This window comes from Enhydra lutris, unplaced genomic scaffold (assembly GCF_002288905.1).
Source record: "Enhydra lutris kenyoni isolate GAN:26980312 unplaced genomic scaffold, ASM228890v2 scaffoldscaffold84, whole genome shotgun sequence".
In the NCBI taxonomy this organism is placed as follows: Eukaryota; Metazoa; Chordata; class Mammalia; order Carnivora; family Mustelidae; genus Enhydra; species Enhydra lutris.
This window is the reverse complement of record NW_019154168.1, coordinates 4,754,701-4,780,525: the sequence shown is the minus strand read 5'-3', so window position 1 is coordinate 4,780,525 and position 25,825 is coordinate 4,754,701. Positions and strand designations below refer to the sequence as shown.

Genomic DNA, 25,825 nt, shown 5'->3' with positions numbered 1-25,825 from the left:
GGGGGGATAGGGTGGTTGGGTGATGGACATTGAGGAGGGAATGTGCTACGGTGAGTGCTGTGAAATGTGTAAGCCTGATGATTCACAGACCTGTACCCCTGGAGCAAATAATACATTATGTGTTAACTAAAAAATGTACAACATGTAATTTGATATATTTATACATATATATTTATTTATATTTATCTACTAATAAAGTATTGCAGTTATAGTAATATTTAATACTTTTCTCTTTGACCTTAATATTAGAGTTTTAACTGATTTACCTATCACTGTTACAATATTAGGGTATTCTAACTTAATTATATATTTACCTTTACTAGTGAGTCTTATGCTTTCATTTGTTTTCCTCTTACTAAATAGTGTCATTTCATTTCACCTTGAAGAACTCTTTTAACATATCTTGTAAGGGCAGTCTAGTGATGATGAAATTCTTCAATTTGTCTTTGCCTGGAGAACTCTTTGTCTTCCTTTCAGTTCTAAAGCACAACTTTGCTGGGTATTCCTGGTTGGTAGATTTTTTTGTTTTTGTTTTTGTTTTGTTTTAGCACTTTGAATTATCACCCTTTTATCTTTTGGCCTGCTAGGGTTCTGCTGAAAAATCTTATACACTTGTGGGGGTTCTCTTGTATATAGCAAGTTAGTTTTTCTCTTGTTATTTTTAAGGTTCTCTTTTTGCCTAAATTTGACAGTTTAATTTTAATGTGTCTTAGTTTGGCTCTTTTTCAGTTCATCTTTTTTGGTACTTTTGGTGTTTTCTGGATCTGAATGTCTGTTCCTTTTCCCAGGTAGGGGAAATTTCCTACCATTATTTCTTTGAATAAACATTTTGCCCCTTTCTTTCACTTCTCCTTCTGGGATCCCTTAAATGAATATATAGCTCCTCTCCATGATGTCCTATGAGTCCCTTAAGCTATCTTCAGTCTTTTTCATGCTTTTTTCCTTTTGTTCTTCTGACTGGATTAATTCCACTATCCTGTCTTTCAGTTCACTGATTTTTATTCCTCTTAATCTAGTTATCTGTTGAAGTCCTCTATTGAAACTGTCAGTTCAATTATTATATTCTTAATGCTACAATTTTTGTTTGGTATGATTTTACATCTCTTTGTTAAAATTCTCACTTTATTCTTGCATTTGTTTTCCAACCTCAGTGAGCATCTTTATGTGAGCTTTGAACACTGTATCAGATAAATCACTTACCTCCATTTCATTAAGATTGGTTCCTGGAGATTTATCTTGTTCCTTTGTTTGGAACATATTCTCTTGTTTCTTAATTTCCCATGACTCTCTGTGTTGCCTTCTGTGCATTAGTGAAGTAGACAGCTCTCCCAGTCTTGACAGACTGGTCTCCTATAGGTGATGAACCTCATCATCCAACCTGACCCAAGCTCTTGGTGGCCTCTCAGAACTTTGTGACTGCCCGAGCTCCTGTCTTTATTCTTACTGATTCCCAGTGGTTGTTGGTGGCCTATGACCCATCAGTGTCCCAAAGGGGAGGATTGCAGTCAGCACCTAAATGGAGGCTGATTACAAGTTGGACCCTCAGACAGCAGCTGAGAAAATATTTAGTCAAAACCCTTTTTACAGTGACCAAGATGCCTGTTTAAAAAGCAAACAGGGAGAAATTGGGAGATGAACATTTTTGTCTGGTCCACATGCACTGAGCCAGAGTGTATAGCCATGTGGGGTGCTCCTAGGCCTATTTAAAAATGGCTTCTTTGTTTGCCATAGTCCTGTGGGACTCATGAATGCAAGCCCTGTTGGTTATCAGAGCTAGGTGATGGGAGCCAGCACATTTAGCGTCCTCCATAACAATTGGGACACTAGAGGTGAGAATCTCCTCCCAGGGAGAAAGTGGCAACTTGGTTTTATTGTTAGAATAGGTTGGAAAGAAAAGACAAGGGACGTGTCCAATAGCTCTTTCAGGCTACAGGAAGGATCATAATCAGGATCCTTCATGCTAATTAGAAATGGGACCCTCCAGTAGTGGCTTGTAAAGTATGCAGTCAGACTCCTTCCCGGGAAACACTGGGTAAGGCGCTTCTTTGCCTGCTTCCTCTATGCCGAGTCCTGGAGAGACAATGTGGTAAGTTCTCATGTGCCTATTAGCAACTGCTTTTCATTTCCTATATTTCTATGGGACTTATCAATGCAACCTCCACTGACTTTCAAAGTTAAGTGATTTAGGGGGCCTGTCCCTTGGGGAGCAGCCAGAAATTGGGGCTCTACTCTATATGTACGGCCCGAATCCTTCACTTCTCAGAGAGAAGCTGGGAGTTGGGGATTCCTTCCAATTGTATGGTGCTGTGCAGAGGGTGAGGTTTGTGGTGAGAGTGTGTCTCAGCCTTTAGTATCTTTTAGATGGGGTATTTTTTTTAGTTTCCCAATGTGTTGAAGTCACTCAACTAGTTTCTGGATTTCCTTCAAAGGGAATTGCTCTGTGTATAGCTGCATAGTCAGAGCACCCATGGCAGGAGGGAAATTAAGCATTCTCCTATACTGCCATCTTGGTCTAGAGTCTACGCCTGTTTTTATTATCTAAATTTCAACTTCTAGAATTATTGTTTTATTCTTTCTTTGGTATGTTGTTAAAAGTTGTCAGGATGTGTTGTTTTTTGAGCTTGGAGGTTTTATATATAATAATACAAACCACTTGGGATATTATTATTTGCTTTTTAAATAATTTTTAAAGTGAAAGAGAAAATAAAAGCTTCACTTTTAATTTAATACCTCTTCCCAACAATTTAAATATAGACAGAGTCTGTTTTTTTATAAATTGGATGTTAAGGATAAGGTACTCTTAGTCATTTGTATTTCTACTATCTAGAAAAATTGGGTCATATCAAGAATATAGAAACTGTTTCCTTTTCTCTCCATTTTCCTGGTTGTAGGATGATCCATTCTCTGCCCTGGACATTCACTTGAGTGATCACTTAATGCAGGAAGGGATTTTGAAATTTCTTCAAGATGACAAAAGAACACTTGTTCTTGTGACTCACAAATTACAGTATCTAACACATGCTGACTGGGTAAGAGTTTAAGAGAAATTTCATTACTTTCAATATTATACTCATATACATAAACAGGGACATTAAGAAATGCTGTCTTAAACAAAAGTAATTCATTTGGCCAGTTGAGGCTTTTTGTCACAATTCTGGTAATATGTGCTTTCCTTAGATCATAGCCATGAAAGATGGAAGTGTACTAAGAGAAGGGACTTTGAAGGACATTCAGACCAAAGATGTTGAGCTCTATGAACACTGGAAAACACTTATGAATCGGCAAGATCAAGAATTAGAAAAGGTAATTGTTCATAATTCAGAAGAGTTCAGAGCCCACTTTAAAAGAGTCATGAATTATTAAATTCATATAATTATTAAAATTCATTTAAAGGTATATTACCATTTAATATTTGATGATATTATGGTCCTCATTTGAAACCCAAAGTAATTGTATATTTATATGTCATTAATAAATAGGCTACTTTGGGGGCATCTGGGTGGCTCAGTTGGTTAAGTGCCTCACTTCATCTCTGGTTGTGATCTCAGGGTCCTGGGGTAGAGCCCTGAATCAGGCTCTAGGTTCAGTGGGGAGCCTGCTTCTCTCTCTCCCCCTACTTGCTCATGCACACACTCACACATGCTTGCTCTCTCTCTTATCTTAAAACAAATAAATAGGCTACTTTGAAAGAATAAAATTCTAATGATAACTTTTGGAGGAAGTGCTCTCGGGTTTTTAGAAAATTTTGATTTGAATTTGAACCATATTATAATTACATGTGTGTTTAAAACTTAAACTGTTCGCTGAAGCATGGTATATCATTATTTTATCTTAATTTTCCTTCTGCATATCTTATTTTCTTCATCTGTAATGTGAAGTTATTTTCACTCACCACCTATAAATGGAGGGTCATGGACAAAACAAAATCTAAGGTGATTTTGAAAGAAGAGCGAGCTGTGAGCTATGGGTGAAATTGTTAAGCATGCCTGGATAGGGCTGGGGAATGAAGGAAAGTAATCAGGAGGTAATAACAATAAACTTTTACATTGATACAGTTTTTAAGTTTAAAGCTTAAACTTAAGCTTACTTACTTAAACTTAACTTTTTTTACATAGCTCCATTGATTTTCACAACCTCCAAAAAAAGGTAAAGAAAATATGGGAAATAAGTAAAGAAAAATATGATCTCACTTTTATAGGTGAGAAAACTGAAGCCCGAAGAGGTTAAGTAACTCGTAAGCTGTATAGTACATATTGTAAGTGGTACTAGGTGGACTTAAACCCAGGTCCGTATTCAGTGTAATTCCAGTATAATGTTGTGTATGATATAAATATAACACTGCATGGGGTGAGAACTGAGTCAGAGACCAGACTGAGAGCAATGAAAGAACAGCTTGTGATTGAGAGGTGAAGTTATCAACTGTATTAGCAAATTTTTTTAATGTTTTTTGAGTTGAGACTAGGAAATGTCCAGAACTTGGTACTCCTGGTCAGGAATCAGCACTATAAAATGAAATTTTTGTATCAGCAAATTTCTGAGAATACCAAGAAATTAAAATGCATTATTTCATAAAAGAATAAAAGATCTATGTTTCAATAGAGAGAGGAAGATAAAAAGTCAGACAGACCCTAGGATTGCTCTGTCTTCTGTGTATTTGCCAAAGACCTCAAAAGCAAACTACCTACGGAAGAAAAGACATATGTAAAAGTAGAAGTTTAAGTAGAATGGGACAAATCACAGAACTACTGAGATGAGGATATTCATTTAAAAAAAAATTGCAAGGCACCATCAGCAAGTGCCCACTTAGGAATTATACCGTGAGAAACTTGATTGGGATAGCTCCAAATGACGTTTTTTTTTTTTTACAGTGACCAAGATGCCAGGGACAAAAGAATATGATGTAAGCTTAAGGAGTGGGGCCACTTATGGTTTACTTTGGAAAGAAGATCTGGAAAAAAAAGAGAGAGATTTGTTGGCTTGATCTTATAATAATAGTGACTGTTAAGCCTGGAAGAAAGTCCATTAAGTTGTATTTAGAAATGAAGTGATCACTTGAGATAGCATAGCTCTATAATTAAAGAAACATTACAGGGTTATAAATCAGTGGGTGGAGACATGGAGCAAGTTAGGGTGTGAACAGAGCGAATGCAGTTGCAAGGTTGAACAGTAGCTGGTAGAAGCCAGAAAGAACAGTGCACCTGTCCAGAATCCTCACCTGGGTGTGGAGGAGGTTAATGCCATCTAGGAGGGCAGGCACTAGGAATTCATCTGAAGGCAGGGAGAGTCACACTGGGGGGGTGGGGGGCGGGTGGGGAAAGGACAGTTTCTTGTTCACTTTTTTATGTGGCAGGGTCAGGTGTTTGGCGAGAGCGCTGGTTCTCAACCAGGGTCCAGTTTGCTTTTTAGGGGACATTTGGCCACATTTAGAAACATTTTTGTCAGTCACAGCTAAGGGGCAGGTGCTACTAGTGTCTTGTGGGTAGAAGACAGGGGAGCTGCTAAATGTCCTACAGTGCAGCCCCCACAACGAAGAGTTTTCTGACCAAAATGTCAACAGTGCCAAGGTCGAGAAAGGCTGACCTAGAGCCGGAGCAGATCAAGCAAGCAGAGAAGACCAGCAAAACAGAACATCCTGTCCCTGGGCTTTAGACACCACTGTCTGCTTAAGGCCTAAGGGGTCAACAAAAGAAATGTTACAAGGATAGTAATGAAAACTATAAGAAGATGGAGGAGATAACACTTTGAGCTGATTTAAATATTACTAAAAATTCTAGCTTGGATGACACCATTATCTTCCTAATGTTATTAAGCAAAATAAACTAACATCATTTGATGTCTCCTCCCCCAGCCCTCACTTTAATCTGATCTATAACAGGCACTCAAGAAATGCTTATTAAATAAATGAAGTGAAATTCACTTAAGTCAAATATCAACATAATTTAAAATATTTAACCTGTAATGAGCTTAATATGAGCGTTTACTTATAAGAAAAATGAGTAAAGATTTCTTTTAAGTATCTGAGATGTTCCATTTTTTGCTCACATTGCAGGAAGAATTGAACAGGGACCAAATCTGTTGTTTTCCAATGTGCGGGGTAATTTCATTTTATTACTCTGTCGGCAAAGGATCGAGTCAACTTTAATTTTGTGTTTAAGCTCATGTACAAGCTAGTTTTCATATCATTAGGCATAATTAAAAGCTGATATGAAATTGTCTCTGAAAAAAAAAAAAGCTATTCAAGAAACATATTAGCTTTCATTCTTTTTTAACCAAGAATCTGGAAATAATAGAGCCTTCTAACAAGTCTCCTAAATCGCACATGTTGTGTAAGGCCAAAATGAAAACAACAACGATGACCACTACTTAGAGACTGACCACTATGGGTTTATTTGGTTATTGATATAACAGTCAAACTGTGAGGGGTGTGTGTGTGTGTGTGTGTGTGTGTGTGTGTGCGTACGTGCGTATATGCAGAAAGCCCTCAATTTACCAGATTCCAAAATTTTGCGGGTTGGTTGTTTGGAACTCAGAATGCATTTCCCCATAGAAACAAGGCTATAGTTAGTTTCCCAAACTGTCCTGCAGCAGCTGATTTAACCCACAGTGTATTAAACTGATACTACCACTCCAGTTCTGAAGCCAAGGGGACTTGGGTGTTGGAAGAAGAGAAATGGAGAAATTAAATTCTTCTCCCTGTCTTGAGCACACAAGTCTGAAGCAACTCTGAAAAATTCACAAAGTTTGTTTGGGGGAATGTTTCCCTTCTCCTTTGGCATATGTCCCCCTCCTCAGGCTTTCTCCTAAGGTGCTAGGCACCTTAAGTACCCTCATTTTTGTTTGCTTCAAAATTACTTACCTTCTTTCGCTGCCTATTGAAGTCCGTTGCTTTTGTGCAGCTACCCTAGTGAGATGTTAAGGAATCTCACTCTGATTTAGTAATTTACTGGAAGAGGTGATGAGTGATAGTGCTTTACCCAGTCTAGAACTGCATGCATTTTTGAAGGAAATTATTTATTACCATGAATAAATCTTTAGTTAGACAATTATAGGGAATATCTGAAAGTGATGTAAAGATAAAACAAGTAGCAGTGGTGAAATATGCCTTAAGGTGGTGTCCCTGCTCCTGGGGTTGGCGCCCTTGTGTTGTTGCTACTACCCTGGCTCCTTACTGCCAAATACCTCTGAGCTCTGAAGCCTTACAAACCTCAGATTTTGCCTCACAACTACTCCTATGACAGGTGTTGTGGATCTCTATAAAGAGCAGAGAGCCCAAGACTGGCAAAGATAACTAACAGTTGGTACGTATGGGTCACTGATGGGTGAGTCAAAACCTTCCTGTGGTTGTGAACTCCTTGAATGATGGTAATGTGGTGTTTACTGTAGGATATGGAAGCTGACCAAACGACTCTAGAGAGGAAAACTCTTCGAAGAGCCATGTACTCAAGAGAGGCCAAAGCCCAAATGGAGGATGAAGATGAAGGTAGACTTTTCTCTTCTATCTGAAACCTTCAAGTGGGACGTGACTGCTTTACCTTGGCAACTGATACACAGTGTGCCCATGAAGACTAAAAAGCCACTTCGTAGGTAGAAAAGAACTAAGCCAAATATGAATACTGAAAATGAAAAGAATAGGAGCAAAAGAAAAGTATATATAATCCATCAACCAGCATCATGAGCGGTTTCTAAGTGTGTCTTAGTGTATTTGTGCTGTGTAAGAGAGAGCTGAGAGGCAAGGCCCGGTTTGTGATTAGACCTAGACCCTTGTTTTTATAAATTGGAAAGGACTAGTAGAATGACCAAGTCAAGTTATTAATAAAATGTCAGTCCTTCAGAAATAAGCAATAAATGGGAAATATGAAGAAAATGCTGTTTCAAAATATTTATATTTGAATCATTCAGTAAGTCCTCATGGAATTTTCATAACAATACAGCAGTGAAGAATAAGAGAATTCCACGAAAGCCATTTGTTATGTTTCAGTTTTCTGGATCTAATAAGGTATAGTAAAGAACAAAAGATTTCCTGGAATATATTGGAATAAGATGAAATAATTACATTGCCTTGACATTTGTTGCCAAGAAGTTTGTAAGATAAATCTCATTTAATTCCATAGGGTAAATGCACTATACATCATGTTTCTTATACAGTTTTTGCTTAAGACTGCATTTCTACAAGCCAGTTAAGAAAGAGAAAATTGTAATTTCAAGCTAAAGAACACCAAGACGTGCTACCTTTTTATTCCAGATAACTATTCAGTATTTCAGTAAATACTCAATGAGAGAATGAATGAATGGATTTTGCATTTCAATTCCTTAGATTTAAAAATATTTTTAAAGAATGTCTGGTGCTGTAAACAGACATCAACCTTTAGAATTTAAAACCAGTTATTTCTAATGTACTCTAAAAGTGGAGTCATGCCCACTTACGCTCTCCAGTGTTCCAGTGGTGAGTATATGGCTGGATACTCTACCCTGGGCTTGTTGGTTAATCCATTCTCTGGGGCATAAAATAACGTAGTACTACTTTCCTACAAAATAAAATGATGTAATGCATATTAAAGAGCCAAGTATGCTACGTATTTTTCACTCGGTTGCTATTCCTGGTCCTGGTCAGTATGTCTGTTCCAGCCACCAAGAAGGGAAGAAGGGAAGTAGTTGCACATATTGTTCCTAACTCCTTACCATTGGCCAGTTCATTACATGGACAGATTAGGTACTGGGAGAAGGAAGAAATCTTGTCATTAGCTGGGCAGCCATAGGCAAGTTGAAATTTCAATTAGTATGGAAACAGTGAATGGATGTTGGGGAGACAGCAAGTAGTCTGGAAGTGAACTTTCATCATGTAGATTTCTAATCCTGCTCACACATTGAACCTACCCTTACCAAAGGACAGATTATCTGAGACCTGTTCATTTACTTCATCTAGTTCAAAATATTAGGATCTTTGGTGATGCTCAGTCTTCCCATAGTATCCACATTTAGATTTCTGTGGTCTGATAACCTGTAAATCAAAGTTGCCTATCTTCCCTACCCATACCCTGCTCAGTATACAGTAGTAGAATACATAACAAGATCACTGCAATGAAAATGGTCTTTGGAAAAGGAAAGGATGGGAAATACACAACAGTTGCCAGACCACACAAATAATCAAATTTTGCCAGTGAGGAAATGCCGAAATTCTGTCTTCATAATGGAGTATGTTCTTAGGATAATCATCCTGGAGTTTCCAGATGGTTTAAACATCTGAGAGGAACTCCCTGACTATTGCACTCTGTCCTCTGCCTTTGCTCTCTGGAAGATTTCTTCTTGCTCATGCCCCTCCGTGACCACATCTAAAATGGACCATGGAGAACAGAGATTATGCCCTCTTGGGCAATCCACAAATTTCAGAGTCTATCTCCTCCTGGTGAAGTTTTACAAATACAGAAATTTAGAGTTCAAAGAATTACGTATTTAAGGGCCAGAACTGTGGTTTCATTGGCAATATGGTTCTTTCAATAAGTTTGTAAACTTCTAGTCTACACTTCCTATCAATTTGTTGTGTAATAAATTGGCAAATTATCTCTTCCAGACATAAATGTTGCTTCTTGTTTTGCTCATCCATTCATTTTTCGCCAGTTTTTTCAATGGGTGTTTTTCCTGCTAAAAGCACTTAAGATTTCTAAGACTAACACTTGTATTTCTATAAATCTGAGGGGGATTTTTATATGCTCTTTTGTAAGGTAATATCAATTTTATCTACCTGTTGACTGAGGAGAGCTTAAACTAATATTTTACATGCAGAGGAAGAAGAAGAGGAGGATGAGGATGATAATATGTCCACTGTAATGAGGCTCAGAACTAAAATGCCTTGGAAAACCTGCTTGCGATACCTTACTTCTGGAGGATTCTTCTTGCTCTTCCTGATGATTTTCTCTAAGCTTTTGAAACATTCAGTCATTGTGGCCATTGACTACTGGCTGGCCACATGGACTTCGGAGTACAGTATAAACAATAGCGGAAAAGCTGATCAGGTATAGTGAATTCTGTTTTTAAATCATTAAGGGAATAAATATTAAGATTAACAGTGAAACTTTTATTTAGTTTGATATTAATAGCCCAAGTGTGGTAGGATTTTTGTAATGATTCAGTAAGTTAACTAAAATAGGAACCTGAAATGGAATGACCTGTCAAAACGGAAGCTATTTGGATTACTTTTGCATTTTTAAAGCTTATCATAAGAAACATTAAAAGATAATGTTTGGATTTGGATTCAGGGGAGGTATAAACACATGATTTTGTGTGTGTGTGTGTGTGTGTGTGTATGTGTGTGTGTGTGTGTGTGACATATACATGGAATTTTCGTTGTTGTTGTTTTGATGGTATTGATTTTAACTACTGACACCAATGTATTAGTTGGTCATTCTGAGATTAGGGATAGGAAGGATAAACTCTACAGTGTAGAAAGCCAAGAATATTCCAAATCTGAAAATAGACTGTAATGCTTCATCTGCCCTTAGGCAAACCTTGGAAGAGGGTGAAGGAAACAAGTGGGGACAGGGTAGGGGTACTGTGTTTAGGCTCCAAGAACTGTGTAAACTGATGCAAGATAATGAAGTTGAAAATATTGTCTGACTTTGATATTTCGTGTTCCAGTAAGAAAAAAAACTGATAATTTCATATGTGGGTTTTTGGTGTTGTTTGCTTTTTAGACCTACTATGTAGCTGGATTTAGCATACTTTGTGGAGCGGGTATTTTCCTCTGCCTTGTTACATCTCTTACTGTGGAATGGATGGGTCTCACAGCTGCCAAAAACCTTCACCACAACCTCCTCAATAAGATAATTCTTGGACCAATAAGGTAAAAAAGTGGTTATTTCTTACTCCCCCACATAAAATCATAAAACATGAATCTTTAAATTTAAGCAAAGTGTGAAACTTTAGAGAAAGTGTATTTGGCCTTTGAGCAAATGAATAGGAACCTTCCCATTTTCTGGGCTCTAAGTTGTCCATTAGCAGTGCTCAGGTTCCAGACAGTTTAGTATTATCATACATTCCAATCTGTTTATTGCCTAGATTCTTTGATACCACCCCCCTGGGACTGATTCTCAATCGTTTCTCAGCTGATACAAATATCATTGATCAGGTGAGTGCCTCTGAGATACTTCCAAGTTCAAAAACAACTTTTTCAGTATAAGATAAATAATATTTAAGATAAACCATGATTCCTATTAACAATAGAGTATTTCTAAAACTTGAAGCCTATATGCACCCATATCAATATTATATGCACAACTAATTTCTAGAATAAAATCTTTAAGAAAAGCCTTAACTTGAAATAATGTATGCATGTAGAAGAGGATACTTAGAGAATCGGTGTGAAATAAAGGGAACAAATAATAAACTAACATTTAATTTTTTATTATAAAAAGGAATCATTTTGATCAATGTATCTCCAGTCACAACAAAATTCTTAAAGTTTAGTATCGATGAAGAGTGTCTCCCAGAAGCGAAGGATAGAATGCCAAGCTGTCTTTGATTAGACTGGCGCTTTACTAAGAAAAGCTTTAGATGGTATGATCTTTTAGAGAATATTCCAGGGATGCCGAGTTTATTTTAGATCCATCTGCCTCTGGAAGTTTGTCCTGAAATTAAAGTCCTTAAACTCTAAAATTGGATCACTCCAAGAACAGACCCCTTAGGATAACTGACAAAAGAATCCCTCAAATCCAGCACTTGTCTTTTCTGACTTTTCGGAGTTACTGTCAGAATATCTAAATAATCCCCAGTTTAGGAAAACAATGCTTGATGTGATGCAAGCAGCTGACTAAAAAGTATACTGAAAAATTTTGATGTATTCTTTGGTGTTAGTCACATTGCATCTAAAACACTTCATAAGGAATACATATGCAAAAAAGAAGAGACAACACAGTCTTTATTTGGAGGATGAAATGATTGCCACCTAGAAAGTTCAAGACAATTAGTACAATAAAAAAAAAAAACAAACAGCTAGATTGACAGTTCAGAAGAGTATCTGCATAAAGTGTATGATATAAAATTCAGTAACTTTCTCTGCACCAATTAAAAAATTAAGTGAAAAATAACTACTACTCATAATAATAACAAAAACAAAAATAGAGAGGAAAACTAATAAGAAGAAAAGAGATCCAACAATCCTGGAAATCTGAAAAATCCTGTATATACAGAGAATTCCCCTATCAGATACCCAGAAAACATTATAAAAATAAAATACTCTGGTGATCACAGAAAACAAGTAGTTCAAAAGAACAAAATGGAGAACTCAGAAACACCAGCATATGGAGAAATTTAACACAGGATAACTGTGGTTTCTGGAATCAGTAAGAAAAAGATTATTTTTTCAATAAAGGATGTTGGGACAATTAGCTATCCATAAAATAAAAGCAAATACCTATGGAATAAAGATGGCCATAGAAAGATATAAAACTATAAAATAAAATGTGGGAGAATAGTTTTAGAATTTTGGGGTGGGAATTAAGTAAGACACAAAATTCTGAATAAGGAAAAAAGCCAACAGAAATAACTATATAAAATTTCAAACTTCTGTTGAACTAAAAACATCAAAGATGAATTTTAAAATACAATAGATTAACTGGGAGAAAAGCTGGAACATATGTAAAGCAAGAGGAAAACATCCATAACCTATAAAGACCATCTAAAAATCAACAAGGAAAATAAATAATCCAATCAAAAACATGTAAAGGATATGAGCAAGCAAAATACAGAAAATTAATGTGAATTTCTTACGGAAGAGAAATAGCTAACTATGTTTTTAATAGTATGCAGCCATTAAAAAAGAGGGAGATTTGTGTATGGTAACATGGAAAGATTTATAGATTATCTTATTCAGTAAAATAAATCAAGAACACATAGACAAATGAGATTTATTTTCATAAAATCCCCAAGATAAATTGACTGACAGAGGATAAGTAGATAGGTAGGGAAGTGGATAAAAATACTGAACTAAGGGAAGTGAGTGAAACTGAAGGAGTGAAGACTTGCTTACAATGAAAATGTTCATGTACTACTTTGGTAAATAATTATATAACTTAACTTTAAAGTGAATATTTTATTGCACTGTAACCAATATTTTCTTTGAGCTAAAACATTTTCCTTTCAAATTACCTTCTTCATAGCACATCCCTCCAACTTTGGAATCTCTGACTCGCTCAACACTGCTCTGCCTATCTGCCATTGGCATGATTTCTTACGCTACCCCTGTGTTCCTGGTCGCTCTCGTGCCTCTTGGGGTCGCCTTTTATTTTATCCAGAAATATTTTCGAGTCGCTTCTAAGTAAGTAAAACAAAGTTCTATTCATTTTCAAAAGCCTATGTATTTGATTTGCTGTGATCCAGATTTGCTAAAGTGTTTTTCAAGATTAGGTATGGAATTTGGAAAAGCAATCTATTTTTAACATGACAAAACCTATATTATATTTCGTTTGGAGATTTATTATAATTGTTTCTATAATTGGTTGTTAAATCCTGGATATTTATTAACATGTGGATTGACGTGTTGAGTTTTGAGTCCACAAACTATGCCAAATCTTTCATTCTGTGATCCATTTTCTGAACATGACATTGACAGAAAACTTGTAAAACCAGACACAGTTCCAAAGGGTAAGTGACTTCATATTGTTCTATTCCACAGTGGGAAAAAAAGATAAAATATTGTGAAAAGATAAAATATTGTAAAATGCTAAAATGCATTCTGTAAAAATCAGAAGAATTTAAAAAGGTTAAAGAGATAAGTCAGAGTGATGACTAGAAAAGTAGATAATCTTGAATGTCTGATAGAAGAGCTGTAACTCCAAGAGATTGGAACTTTCCAGATTGGATCATTTAACACATACTTGAGTACCCAGCCAAATATAAATAAAAGTAGCCATGAATCTTACATTCTTCTATTAATATAAGATTTATCATTTGCTGAGATGTACTATTGTTAAATGATATGTAGTACCAGTTGTTTTAAAATTAAATTGGAGTGGGAGACGAAGCATGAGAGACTATGGACTCTGAGAAACAAACTGAGGGTTTTAGAGTCGGGAGGTGGGTTGGGGGCATGGGTGAGCCTGGTCGTGGATATTAAGGAGGGCATGTACTTCATGGAGTACTGGGTGTGGTGCATAAACAATGAATCTTGGAACACTGAAAAAATAAAATTAAATTTAAAAAAAATTCCAGTTCAGCTTTGAAGGGTTGTTATAAATAATACAGTAAATTTTATGCCATTGCAATAATCACTTTATTGCAACAAACACTCAGTAGGCACTACTGTGTTGAAAATAATTGTGTAAGCCATGTGGCAGGTGAAGGGATCCACCTGACAAGAACCTATTCTCAAGAAACTTAGTCCCTGTAGATAAGGTAATCCTTGTATGTGCATTAAGTGCTAGAATAAGAAGGTAGATACTGAGTTTATTTGATAAACTGAGGATATTTAATAGGACATGACTGCAAAGAAGATGATGAGAAATTGGGGAAGGTAACAAGAAAAGCCAAGATTGTAGTTGAGAACCTCTCAATATATCTCATAACAGTTTTTAATTTAAAAAATATGGTTGTTTTTCCTCAGCTATGATTTGGGGGTCCTCCAATGTTAGAGATCTGTATTAAACCTAGAATGTTGGGGCGCCTGGGTGGCTCAGTGGGTTAAGCCTCTGCCTTCAGCTCAGGTCATGATCTCAGGGTCCTGGGATCGAGCCCCACATCGGGCTCTCTGCTCAGCGGGGAGCCTGCTTCCTCCTCTCTCCCTCTCTCTGCCCGCCTCTCTGCCTACTTGTGATCTCTCTCTGTCAAATAAATAAATAAAATCTTAGAAAAAAAATCTAGAATGTTTTTTCATTCCCAGCCTCATCTGCTTTTCTTGTAGCAAATTCAGACCAAAAGGGAAGAGTTAATCATGAGTTCACTCTTTCGTTTATTCTGGTACCATTACTGACGCTACTTGCTGGAGAGGCAAGTTCAGTTACTTTATTTCTGTTGTTTCCAAATCTATTCTTGTCTTCTTATCACTAAATATTACAGTCATGTCTTACTTCAATCACATATTCATTTGGGCTTATTTTTGCCCCTTTGCAATACAAATTGAGGACAAAGACTAGGCAAACATTCCTAGCCCGTTATAAATTGGAATTATAAATCATTAAATAAATAAACAAATAATAAAAATTGTGGATTCTGTTCATTATAAGAAAGAACAATGTTACTAGCATTGATATTGCCTAAAATATGAAGATGATCTTTTTTAAAAAAGAGATTTATTTATTTATTTTAGAGAGAGAGAGAACGAATGGAAGGGGCAGAGGGAGAGAGAATCTTGAGCAGACTCCATGCTGAGTGCAGAGCCCCATGTGAGGCTCGATCTTGGGACCCTGAGATCAGGACTTGAGCTGAACCCAAGTGTCAGATGCTTACCCAACTGTGCCACCCAGGCACCACATGGATGAGATGGTCACTTTTAAAGAATTAACACTGATAGAGGATTATCAAACATTCTTATTTGAAATTCTATGGAAGTGAACAAGTATAAGCACATGACATTTAGTTTCACAGACAAAAAACCTTTCTAGGGACACCTGGGTGGCTCAGTCAGTTAAGTGTTTGCCTTTGGCTCAGGTCATGATCCCGGGGTCCTGGGATTGAGCCCCACATCAGGCTCCCTGCTCCGTGGGGAGTCTGCTTTGGCCTCTCCTTCTGCCTGCCGCTCAGCCTACATGTGCTCGCTCGCTCTCTCTCACTCTCTCGCTCTCTGTCAAATGAATAAATAATCTTAAAAACAAAACAAAAAAACCTTTCTAGATGTTGAGCCTCTGCAGGACTCACTCATATTGAGAAACTCAGGCAACTTAACAGGCTGTTTTGTAAATACCAAAAGGAATTAAAGTGGGAGACAGGAAATGTCATGGAATTTGGAATCTCTGAAATCAAAGACCTAATGTGTGGTTAGCTCTGTAAGGAAGTGTGATTCCTACTTACAAGAATACAAGGTCAAGCTGTGCCCTCACCTTCTTGGTTTCACAAAATACAGTCTTATAAACAAGGGTTTCTCCATCCTAATTTTTTCCCTTCATTGCAAACGTCAAATCAGTGACCACCTGTTACTTGTGTCAAATTGACAAATAGCCACTTAGTTTTATGGTTAAAGTAGCAAACTACTCACATTCCTTCATATTCGATTTCCTCCTCTCCTCTTTCTTTCCCTTCCCTCTTTCTTTCCGTCTCCTCCTCTGCAGTTTCTAAAGAGGACGAATCCATTGTAGAAACTCAAAAAGAGTTTTGCATTTGTTTGTGGCACTACACAGGCAGCCCAGAATGGCCCAAGTTAATTGTTGAAGACTATGAACAGTTTAATTCATTTACTCTGGAAGGTGAATGTTGCTGCAGCTCTAAATCCTCAACCCCAAAACCTAAAAAATGGCAGGAAAAAAAACTGAAAAGAAAAAAGAGGATTGTTTTGAAACATATGGTATAACACTTAGCCTATCTTCTAGAAATGTTAGCTTATGTGGCTTAAGGAAATGTTTTCATCACTAGTGTGCATCTTTATGAAAAGGATGATTCAGATGTTTGTCCACTATATGTTCATTGAATATTATACGTATATATAATATAAGCACACACATATATACATATATGTATATCATATACATATTATATGAATGTAGTTCCTCAGAGGACCAATGAAAAAAGTACCATGAAGAGTGGAGGCAAGGAAGCAAATTCATTGTGGCCAAGGGCAAATTCGTTGTCTTTTTCTTCAAATCCCTTTATTCTGTGTCCCCCACCCTGGTACATAATACCGTCATTTGTCAAGTCTACTAAGCTAGAAACAGCCAAGCCATATTTGACTCTTCTTTCTTACTCACCCTGCTACAATTCATTGATTGTCGCAGTTTAGAAACCTAGTTCTGGGAAACTGTCTCACAATCCTTCCCCTGTTTTAAATCTCATTAGAATCCCAGTAATTCAGAACTTTAAAAAAAAAAAAATCTCTGATGTAGAGTATCCTAACTCACTTACTCTCTTTCATCCTTTATAGCCACCCAAGTCATGTTGCTTAAGCACAACCTGATCGTTTCATTTCTAGTCTTCAGGGATTTTGTCCAAGTCACCCAGGACCCTTCACCACCTAGTCCCACCTCTCCTTTACACAGCTTTTCCCCACTGCAGCACTCGCAAAGGATTCTGGGCACTACCCAGACTGAACCTGCTGTGTTCTTCAGTCTGCTGTGTTTGCCCTTATTCCCATAGCTGGAATGCACTTCTTGTTTTATTGAAGCCCTCCTCAAAGCTTAAGATTTGGCCTAAATTCCACATGCCCCCCAAAAATATTACCCACTTCCGAGTAGGAGGTAATCATCCTTTCCTCTGTGTCCCCATAGCAGTTTGCTATAGTTGTTGTACAAAGCAAGTAGTTTTTACAATGCAGTACATATGTGGTCTGGACCAAAATTGATTCTGTACTCATCTCTCTCTTCTTCTTTAGATTATAAGCTGTTGAGGTTTTTGTTAACTGGGTTCTAGGAGGAATTAGTTGCAATAACAAGGAAAAACCCGAATTTAGGATGAACACAGTAGCCTCTGAACCTGAATGCATCTGAAGTTAATTTTGCACTTCTCTCTGTTCTAGAGATCTCCAGGAACTTGATGATTCTACCCAGCTCCCTCTGCTTTGCCACTTTTCAGAAACAGCTGAAGGACTCACCACCATTCGGGCATTTAGGTGAGCAAACATATTTTCATTTTGCTGATTAGGCGATCATATCATCAACAAATCTATCTGCAAATAACTGATAATTGCTACCATTTTTTGGATGCCTACTGTGTGGGCATGGCAGTGTTCTAAACTAGAAGAGGTAAAATACGGCAATAAATGTTCAGAGTTAGTCTAATTCTCTGAAATTTTGGCAAACATAAAGAAAGAATGAAATACCATATTGGAAAGATACTAGCTGTGTAATGTAGACCTGTCTTGTCAATTCCCTAGCCTCAGTATTCTTATCTGTGAAATGGAGAAATCAGCTTTTCTTCTTAGGGTCATTGGGCTGATTGACAAATACATGGAAAGCACTAATCATGGTGATTAGAAGAGAAGCATCCAATCAGGGATGCCTGGGTGGCTCAGTTGGTTGGACGACTGCCTTCGGCTCAGGTCATGATCCCGGAGTCCCGGGATCGAGTCCCACATGGGCTTCCAGCTCCATGGGGAGTCTGCTTCTCCCTCTGACCTTCTCCTCACTCATGCTCTCTCTCACTGTCTCTCTCTCAAATAAATAAATAAAATCTTAAAAAAAAAAAAAAAGAAGCATCCAATCAACAAGTTAAAATAAGAATATTAATAATAAAAGAAATGCTACTAAAAATAAAATAAAATAAATACTACTATATCAAGTTTAGGATTTAATCAGTTTTCTTCAATTATTACTGGTAAACAATAAGAACCCAAGCTTTTGATCAAAAGCGTTTACTTAAAAAAAAAAAAAAAAGCGTTGGGGCGGCTGGGTGGCTCAGTGGGTTAGGCCGCTGCCTTCGGCTTAGGTCATGATCTCAGGGTCCTGGGATCAAGTCCCGCATCGGGCTCTCTGCTCGGCAGGGAGCCTGCTTCCCTCCCTCTCTCTGCCTGCCTCTCTGTCTACTTGTGATCTCTCTCTGTCAAATAAATAAATAAAATCTTTAAAAAAAAAAAAAAGCGTTTACTTAACACTCAGAAAATGATCTGGTCCTATTTTCCCTGTTCAAGTAAACTCAGAAAGAGAAGGTGGCAGCACTGAGTATTTCATTTAATCTGGAAAATTGACATCTTAAAGTATAATGTCTTCTTGGAACCCTAAATGCAAACATGTAGTGATTTCAATTAGAGCTTTTTCTACCCTAAGAAATATTTATATTATTAGATGTAAAAACCTGAGTCAAAAAGTAGACTAGAGAGATATAAACATCAACAATATGTATCACAGAATTTCTGCATCAATCTACATAGACTTCATCATGAAGATTCACACTTTCTGCAGTGGTGTGTTTTCCCATCAGAGTGGCTCTTATTGGAGATGACAAAACTATTTATTGACATCAAATTATAATATTAAGACCAAATTTGTCCTGGTAGAAGCCAGTAATGACCAGTGGTACTCATTGCATCCATCATATTAAAGTTTTCATTTTTCACCAAATAAATCCTTTCAAGTTAATCTATTTGAGTATTGAACATATGCTGGTACTACTCTTGATATGGATATTTGAAGTCTACAAAGACATGGCCTTCCACTTCCATCCCAGATAAATGCCACAAAGAAAACAGTTAGGGTAACGGCAGGTCGGGGGCAAGAAGTGCCGGGATCCAGGCAAGCTCGTCGATGACACTGCAGGACATAGATGGGTTCAACATATAACAGTCCTCGCTCTGTTTTCTCTCCGGACAAGGTGAAGTTATTTTCTAAGAGTGATGACGACTAGAATCAGGTAAATCGTCTTGAAGGAAAAAACAGTTTAGAAAGACAGAGGAACTTGACCAAGAGTCAAGGTTTAGGCTTTCCATTTATCTTCTTTGTTAGACACATGGACAGAATTTAGCATGACTATTCCTAATTTTACATGAGGAAAAGTCTAGGTAGTTAGAAGAACAAAATACTATGTGTTAAACCTTCAAGGCTTGAATTATGATTGGAAGAAACAAAAGACAACCGAACTTTTTATGGAGAAGTATCTGCGTCATAGTCATCCAGATTTATATCTTTTAACATTCATTTCTAAAGTAAATATTAAGTACCACAAATATCAGCATTTTTAAACCAAAAGAAGTTTTAAAATGTGGGGACAGTCCTGCTGCCATGAATAAAATTCTAGAGTCTTTACATTTGGTGCTTTTGGTCAAGAATCAAACATCTTCTTTTCCATCCATTTCTTCTTTTCTTTCAGGCTACCCAGAGTCCCCAGAGTCTTCAGCTCTTTTGGAAAGTTAGCATTTACTGATTAGGCTGCCTTTCCTCCCCTGCATTCAGGGTTCGTAGTGTACTCACACGCAGCAGTGAACTCCCTCAAGTAGTTTACCACGAAAGTTTCACAGTTAAATTAGACTGAGATTTCAGTGACCTTTCCTATTTTTTTTTTTTTTTTTTTTGTCCAACAGAATAAAGGTCTAGGAATGTTCAGAAGATGAGCTGGATGTGGATGAAAAGATACAGACTGAGTGTGTCAAAGTTTCCATTAGGAAAACAGAAGGTTTCTTGCCAAATAGAAACACACACAAAGAATGTTCACTGCATTTCCACCCCTCCCCTCTCGCTGCTGCTTCAGACTGTTGCCAATTCCATTTACAAACTCTTTAAGAGTGCATCTGAAACAATATCCCACAACTAAATGAAGAGTAAGAAGCATCCCAGACAAAGCACTTTGTCAGAATAAAATCTTTGATGTTCATCTAAATGGTGGCCCAGTGGCTTTGGTCCAGTGGGCCCCATCCCCAATCTCTCCATTACCACCGTGCTGTAGAGAGGGAACCCTCTCTTGAGCCCCTGAACGTGATGAGTTTTCTCATTTCTGTGCCTTTGCTCATGTTGTTCCTACTGTTTCCAGAGCTTTGTCCTCCCTTGTTAACATGAAGAATTCAGCTCATCCTTAAAAACCCCACTCGGATCATCCTCCAGGTCCTCCATGAAACTTTGCTTAATCCTCCTTCTCTCCCCATCTTCCAGCTCCTTCCCTGTGCGAATCGCCCCCTTCTTTATATTCCTTTATATATCCCCGTACTTTATATTTAAGTAGCATTTCATGCACAGGGCTGTTATAACCAGCTTCTGAGTTGCATGGTCCTTGCTTGTTAATACCGTGTTTACCTCCTTCCCTAAAGACAGTGTTCCTCAAGGGCAGAGGTTACATCTTGTTCATATATATATATATTTTTCCCCCCCGATGTCTTGCATCGAGTTGGTGTTTGGCAAAGTTTCTGAATGAATGGCTAAAAATCTCCCTAACATTGCAAATACAGAAATGTTGTTCCTTAGGTGGATATATCTCATTACTGTTCATATCCACTATTGCAGTAAATCCTCTAGTCCTGTGGGCCATCCTGCCTTTTCCTTATTCACTCTCTTCAGTTCTAAGGGGCCATCCCAGAACAAGACAGGCATGTTCCTGGGACTGCTCAGGCCCACTCCAGTAAGTTGCTCTCTCATGTAGGTCCTTCTGTACATGGCATTTAGGTCAAGGCTGCAAACTCATAACTCAAAGTGAGGTAATTATTTGGCTCTGATTGCCAAATCCTTTGATTATTGTAGATCAGATGTTGTCTGACTCAGTTATCTGATTTATCTGGTTTGGCATATTGGAATGATCAGATGGATTGGACAGATATCAAGTATCTGCTTTATATTGGCCTGTATGGACGACTTTGTGGGCCAAGTGAACACCCCACACAGGACTTGTGACATAGTGATGGTTTAATATAAAGTTTTGCAAATTTATTTGAAGATTTGGGGAAACTTGGGGCAGTCTTTTATCAAACAGGAATCATTTCTGAGCTGTCAAATGAAACTTGGCTATGCCTTACGAACATAATGCACAGACAAGTGGTCCATATATGAACAGTCAAGGCCATGAAGAGTGAATAGAACACATTCTGATTTGGCATTTCCTCCAACCTTCAAATCAGTTATTTTGATTATATTATCCAACTTTCCATTGTTTTTGTTATTCACGGAAAATAACTGAAAAATGAAAAGAGACTATTTTTGTTATTTGGAAAGATTTATCACCATGTAGCATGAGTTCTGTGAAAAAGTAGCTCACATGTTCAGATGGATAAGATTCTTATTAGAAGTTTCATTTTTTAACACGGATTACCCAGTATTTGGTCTGATGATGTTGATTTCCAAGAATGAACTGAATTTGGCCAGGGATCAATATCTAAACTGTATTTGTCATAAAATCCTATAAGTACCATAGGCTGAGAGTTCCTTTCGTGCAGTGACCATCCTTACAAATATTTTAGAACCTTGAGCATGAGCTATCTCATCTAACAAGAAAATCTGCCGCCTCCAAGGACCTCCATCCTCTACTTCTTTCTACTCAGTTTCCTTCTTTGGTTCCCAGAAACCCCAGCAGAAGGAGAAATTTAAAAGTATCTATTTGCCTGTTACACATGCATAGTTTCCTGTCTTCTCTGGTCCTCGTCCAGCTCCTCCCACCCACCTTTAACTGTGTTATTTGGAAAAGTAAAAAAAAAAAAAAAAAGGCAATAAAAAGTAGGTAGAGCATAATGCACTTCTGTACAACTTACTCTGGTTTTTGTAAGGTCCTTGCAACATAGGCCGTGCCTTGTTTTTGTGGCCACAAAATTATGAGGGAATTTATGAAGTGATCCTTAATAGGAATTTGTCATCAGAAAGCTTCCTTTTCATAGCAGGGGTCTAAGAAAGGAAGGAGGACGGGACCACACCCTCTCCAGTAAGCATGCAGCAAAGCAGTAGCAGCTGGCCTTTATTTTGAAGTAGGAGTCCATTTACTAGTCATTCCATCCCATCCGTTTGTCACGATGTTGAGTAAACAGTGTAGTAGTAAGTGTGACTGTTTCTTATTATTTCTCCTGTTGGTGGCTAGCATGATAATATTTTCGTTTTCTACAGGCATGAAACCAGATTTAAGCAACGTATGCTGGAACTGACGGACACGAACAACATTGCCTACTTATTTCTCTCAGCAGCCAACAGATGGCTAGAGGTCAGAACGGTATGTCCATTTCATGATTTCCAAATGGAATCCAAACAAAAAAGGGGCCTGATGCAAAGAGGGAGATGGTTGTAAAAATTAGTCTTGCACCGAGAGCCACACTAACTTCACTTTTTCCGAACATTAAAATAGCTCAGGTTTGTTTATGTTACAGATGAAATTTGTAATAATGTTTTAGCTAATGGCAAGACAAATAGCCCAAAAAGCAAAAATTCATTTTGTGTTCATTAGTCTCTTGATCGCATAAGTTAATGGAATGGCAAATGTTTGTATAACTTCATTTTTTTTTTTCAAAAGAACAAATTTGACAAGTGAACAGATGCACTCGTTTCCTTCACTGAGCAGGGCAAGCCTGGAAGAGATGGTGACTTTCAATGTTTTAAGCCAGTGGAGGATCACATTAGCTCAAAATGTAAAAAACTGTAATTAATCATCTGTCGCCGCCTTCTATCCCTTGTGAAGGAGGAGGACAGGCACATGGTTTGGCATCATACAGACTTGATCTAGCAAGTTAATTAATTTGAGTCTCTTCCTCATCTGTAAAATAGGAATAAGAATATGTACTTCATGGGGATATTAGGATGAAAAATAATAATATAAAGCCCTTAGTTTCCTGATTAGCAGGTGCACTCAACAAATGTCTTTTGAATGAAAGGATGAATAAATAAATAAGTGAATGGAAACAGCACCTGCTGTGGTAAATGGTTCATGAGCCAAACAGCTGGAGTATGAGCCAGGGGATGGATGGGACACAAGTTCCAGAAAGGAAGGAAATGTAGTTTGCAGACTGGTCTGCATAATCTGTACTATAAATAAGCTACTTTGGTGGTAATGATGAGTTGTCTGTAATCTTTTAAAAAAAAATAATTTTCTATCGGGGAACCTGGGTGGCTCAGTCGTTAAGCCACTGCCTTCAGCTCAGGTCATGATCCCAGGGTGCTGGCTTGGAGTCCTGCATCGGGCTCCCTGCTCAGTGGAGAGTCTGCTTCTCCCTTTCGCTTTGCCTCTCCCCTCCCCCCCACTTGTGCTCTCCTTCTCACATAAGTAAATAAAGTCTTTAAAAAAATAAAAATAAAATAAGAAAATAATTATCTATCCATTTGTCCAAAGGAAAAGGAAGTTTATCTGTACTATTACAAGGCTATAATGTCTACTATATTCAGGCTTTCAAAACTCAACAGACCAAAGAAGGCAGATAGTAAAAGGAGTTTGATGAGTTGGAAATGAAAGAGCCCAAGTATAATCTGAGTTGTTGATGGATGGATACGGGTTGATATGGATTCTTGGACTGTGCCCCTGCCCCCATCTTGGGCTTTAGTTGTCATGATTTCCCACTGGTTTACAGAGACTCTCTTCCATTATATTCGTTACAATGTAGAAATTATTCAGTGACATAACACAATTATATTTTACAAATTTTAGATAGAAGCATTGGTTGTTGATAAGAAATTCCTTCCAGCTAGCTATAGGGGTTGGGCAAAATGTTTCCTGAATTACCTATAGAGAGCATAAAGGCAGATGAAATGTTGCTTGATTTATAACAAAACTAAGACATTATTCCCAGATCCTATCCAGACCCTAATTCATTGTTTTAAACTTCTATTTGTCTTTTAAATTTGTTTTCTCTAAGGAAGAAAAAAAAAACCCAGTCATATCTGAAAAACAGAATAAATCATGAAAGAGCTTGATGAAAGAATGTCCCCAGATCATAATAGAAAATGTCAATGGTTACCTTCGTTGTTTGATTTTTCTTAACTTGGAGATCAAGCAGGTGTTTTAGGGGGCAAGTGTGTTTGCTTTGGACTTGAGGTGAATGTCTGACTGGACTCCTGTTTCTGTTCTTTAGCACTTCCTACTGTCAGGTTAATGGACAAGTGTTTAATAAGAATCTTCAAGCAAACCATATGTTCTGCTCTCATAGCCAAAAGACAAGATATTAGAGCCTTCAGACTGCCAAGAAAGGGGAGGTCAGGAGAAATTAGAGAGGAAGAGTGGCCAGATTCAGAATGGCTTTAGTTCAGTTTGACTCACGGCTCATTACTTTAAACCCCATGTGAAAAGGCAGAGGGACAACCCAAATGTAAAAGAATTCAAGTTTTCAGCTGTAGAGACCTAAAGAAAATACTGATTTTTGAAACAGGAAGGGCAGGCTCTGCCATCTATTCTGTTCCTTAAAGATACATTTGTTGGTGTGTCTTGTCTTTGTTTTCTGTGCATTTTGATCCTTCCAAGAATTCTTGTTTGGTCTCATTACCAGAGCTCTCCCTTAAAAACCAATACCAAAAAAAAAAAAAGGAACCTTTTGCTTCTGTTTCTGGTGGGTAAAAGTAAGTTTTGGAAAGGAACTTGCTGATTTATTGTAAAATTCTGGATATCTCTGCTGACAGAAATCAAGGTCCAAAGTCTTTTGTTTATGATTTGTCTCCTTTGCCTAATTGTGTGTGTCAGTAAGTTTATGTGGGTATGCACACGCACACACACACACACACACACACCTCTAGACGACCCCAGTGATCCGACCTAAACTAGTCAGATTCACTCTCTTCTGAGTACCTTGAGAGTGTTCGTTAGAACCAGGATATTATTTAGAATATGTTAATATCAGAATCTTTATTCAACTATAAATGTGTAATTCAAGAACATATGCTATAGTAGGAGTATGGAATCAGTTAACTAGATAACTCCGATTAGGAAGTAACTTTTCTCCCAACTATACACATATAATGACCTCATTACTATTGTGCTCTGTGGACACATCTCCATCACTGGAGACACGATTTCAGTTTGAAATAAGTGGATCTTGTGTCAGAAACATGGATGTTGAGACACAGGACCTTGGGGACGAGGGTGTGAACTGTTCTCTGACCCCCACAGCTGGACATATTCTGCCTTGTAAGTCATTAGAAAAATAAGTAATGAAAACTTCTATTCGGTCCACTGAATCTGCGTTGATCTTACTTACCTACAGTAACAACACACCCCCTCCTTTCTCTGTTCTTTGCCATATTCCTCATTTAGCAAAAATATCTGCTTATAGCAAATATTCTTAGAGTTCCTGTAGCAGAAACACAACTAAAACGGT

General features: G+C 37.5%; 1 protein-coding gene across 2 annotated transcripts in view; it reads left to right on the top strand.

Annotated features, from left to right (window-relative positions):
• The window catches only part of LOC111161325 (ATP binding cassette subfamily C member 9), a 160,189-nt gene that overhangs the window by 107,696 nt on the left and 26,668 nt on the right, over positions 1-25,825 (top strand). For both annotated transcript variants that reach the window (XM_022524915.1, XM_022524916.1), the window contains exons 21-29: positions 2,892-3,029; positions 3,178-3,303; positions 7,384-7,480; positions 9,781-10,010; positions 10,689-10,837; positions 11,053-11,122; positions 13,152-13,309; positions 17,651-17,743; positions 22,641-22,743. In XM_022524915.1, the coding sequence (XP_022380623.1) occupies positions 2,892-3,029; positions 3,178-3,303; positions 7,384-7,480; positions 9,781-10,010; positions 10,689-10,837; positions 11,053-11,122; positions 13,152-13,309; positions 17,651-17,743; positions 22,641-22,743 (1,164 nt within the window). The remainder of the gene's footprint in view (positions 1-2,891; positions 3,030-3,177; positions 3,304-7,383; positions 7,481-9,780; positions 10,011-10,688; positions 10,838-11,052; positions 11,123-13,151; positions 13,310-17,650; positions 17,744-22,640; positions 22,744-25,825) is intronic.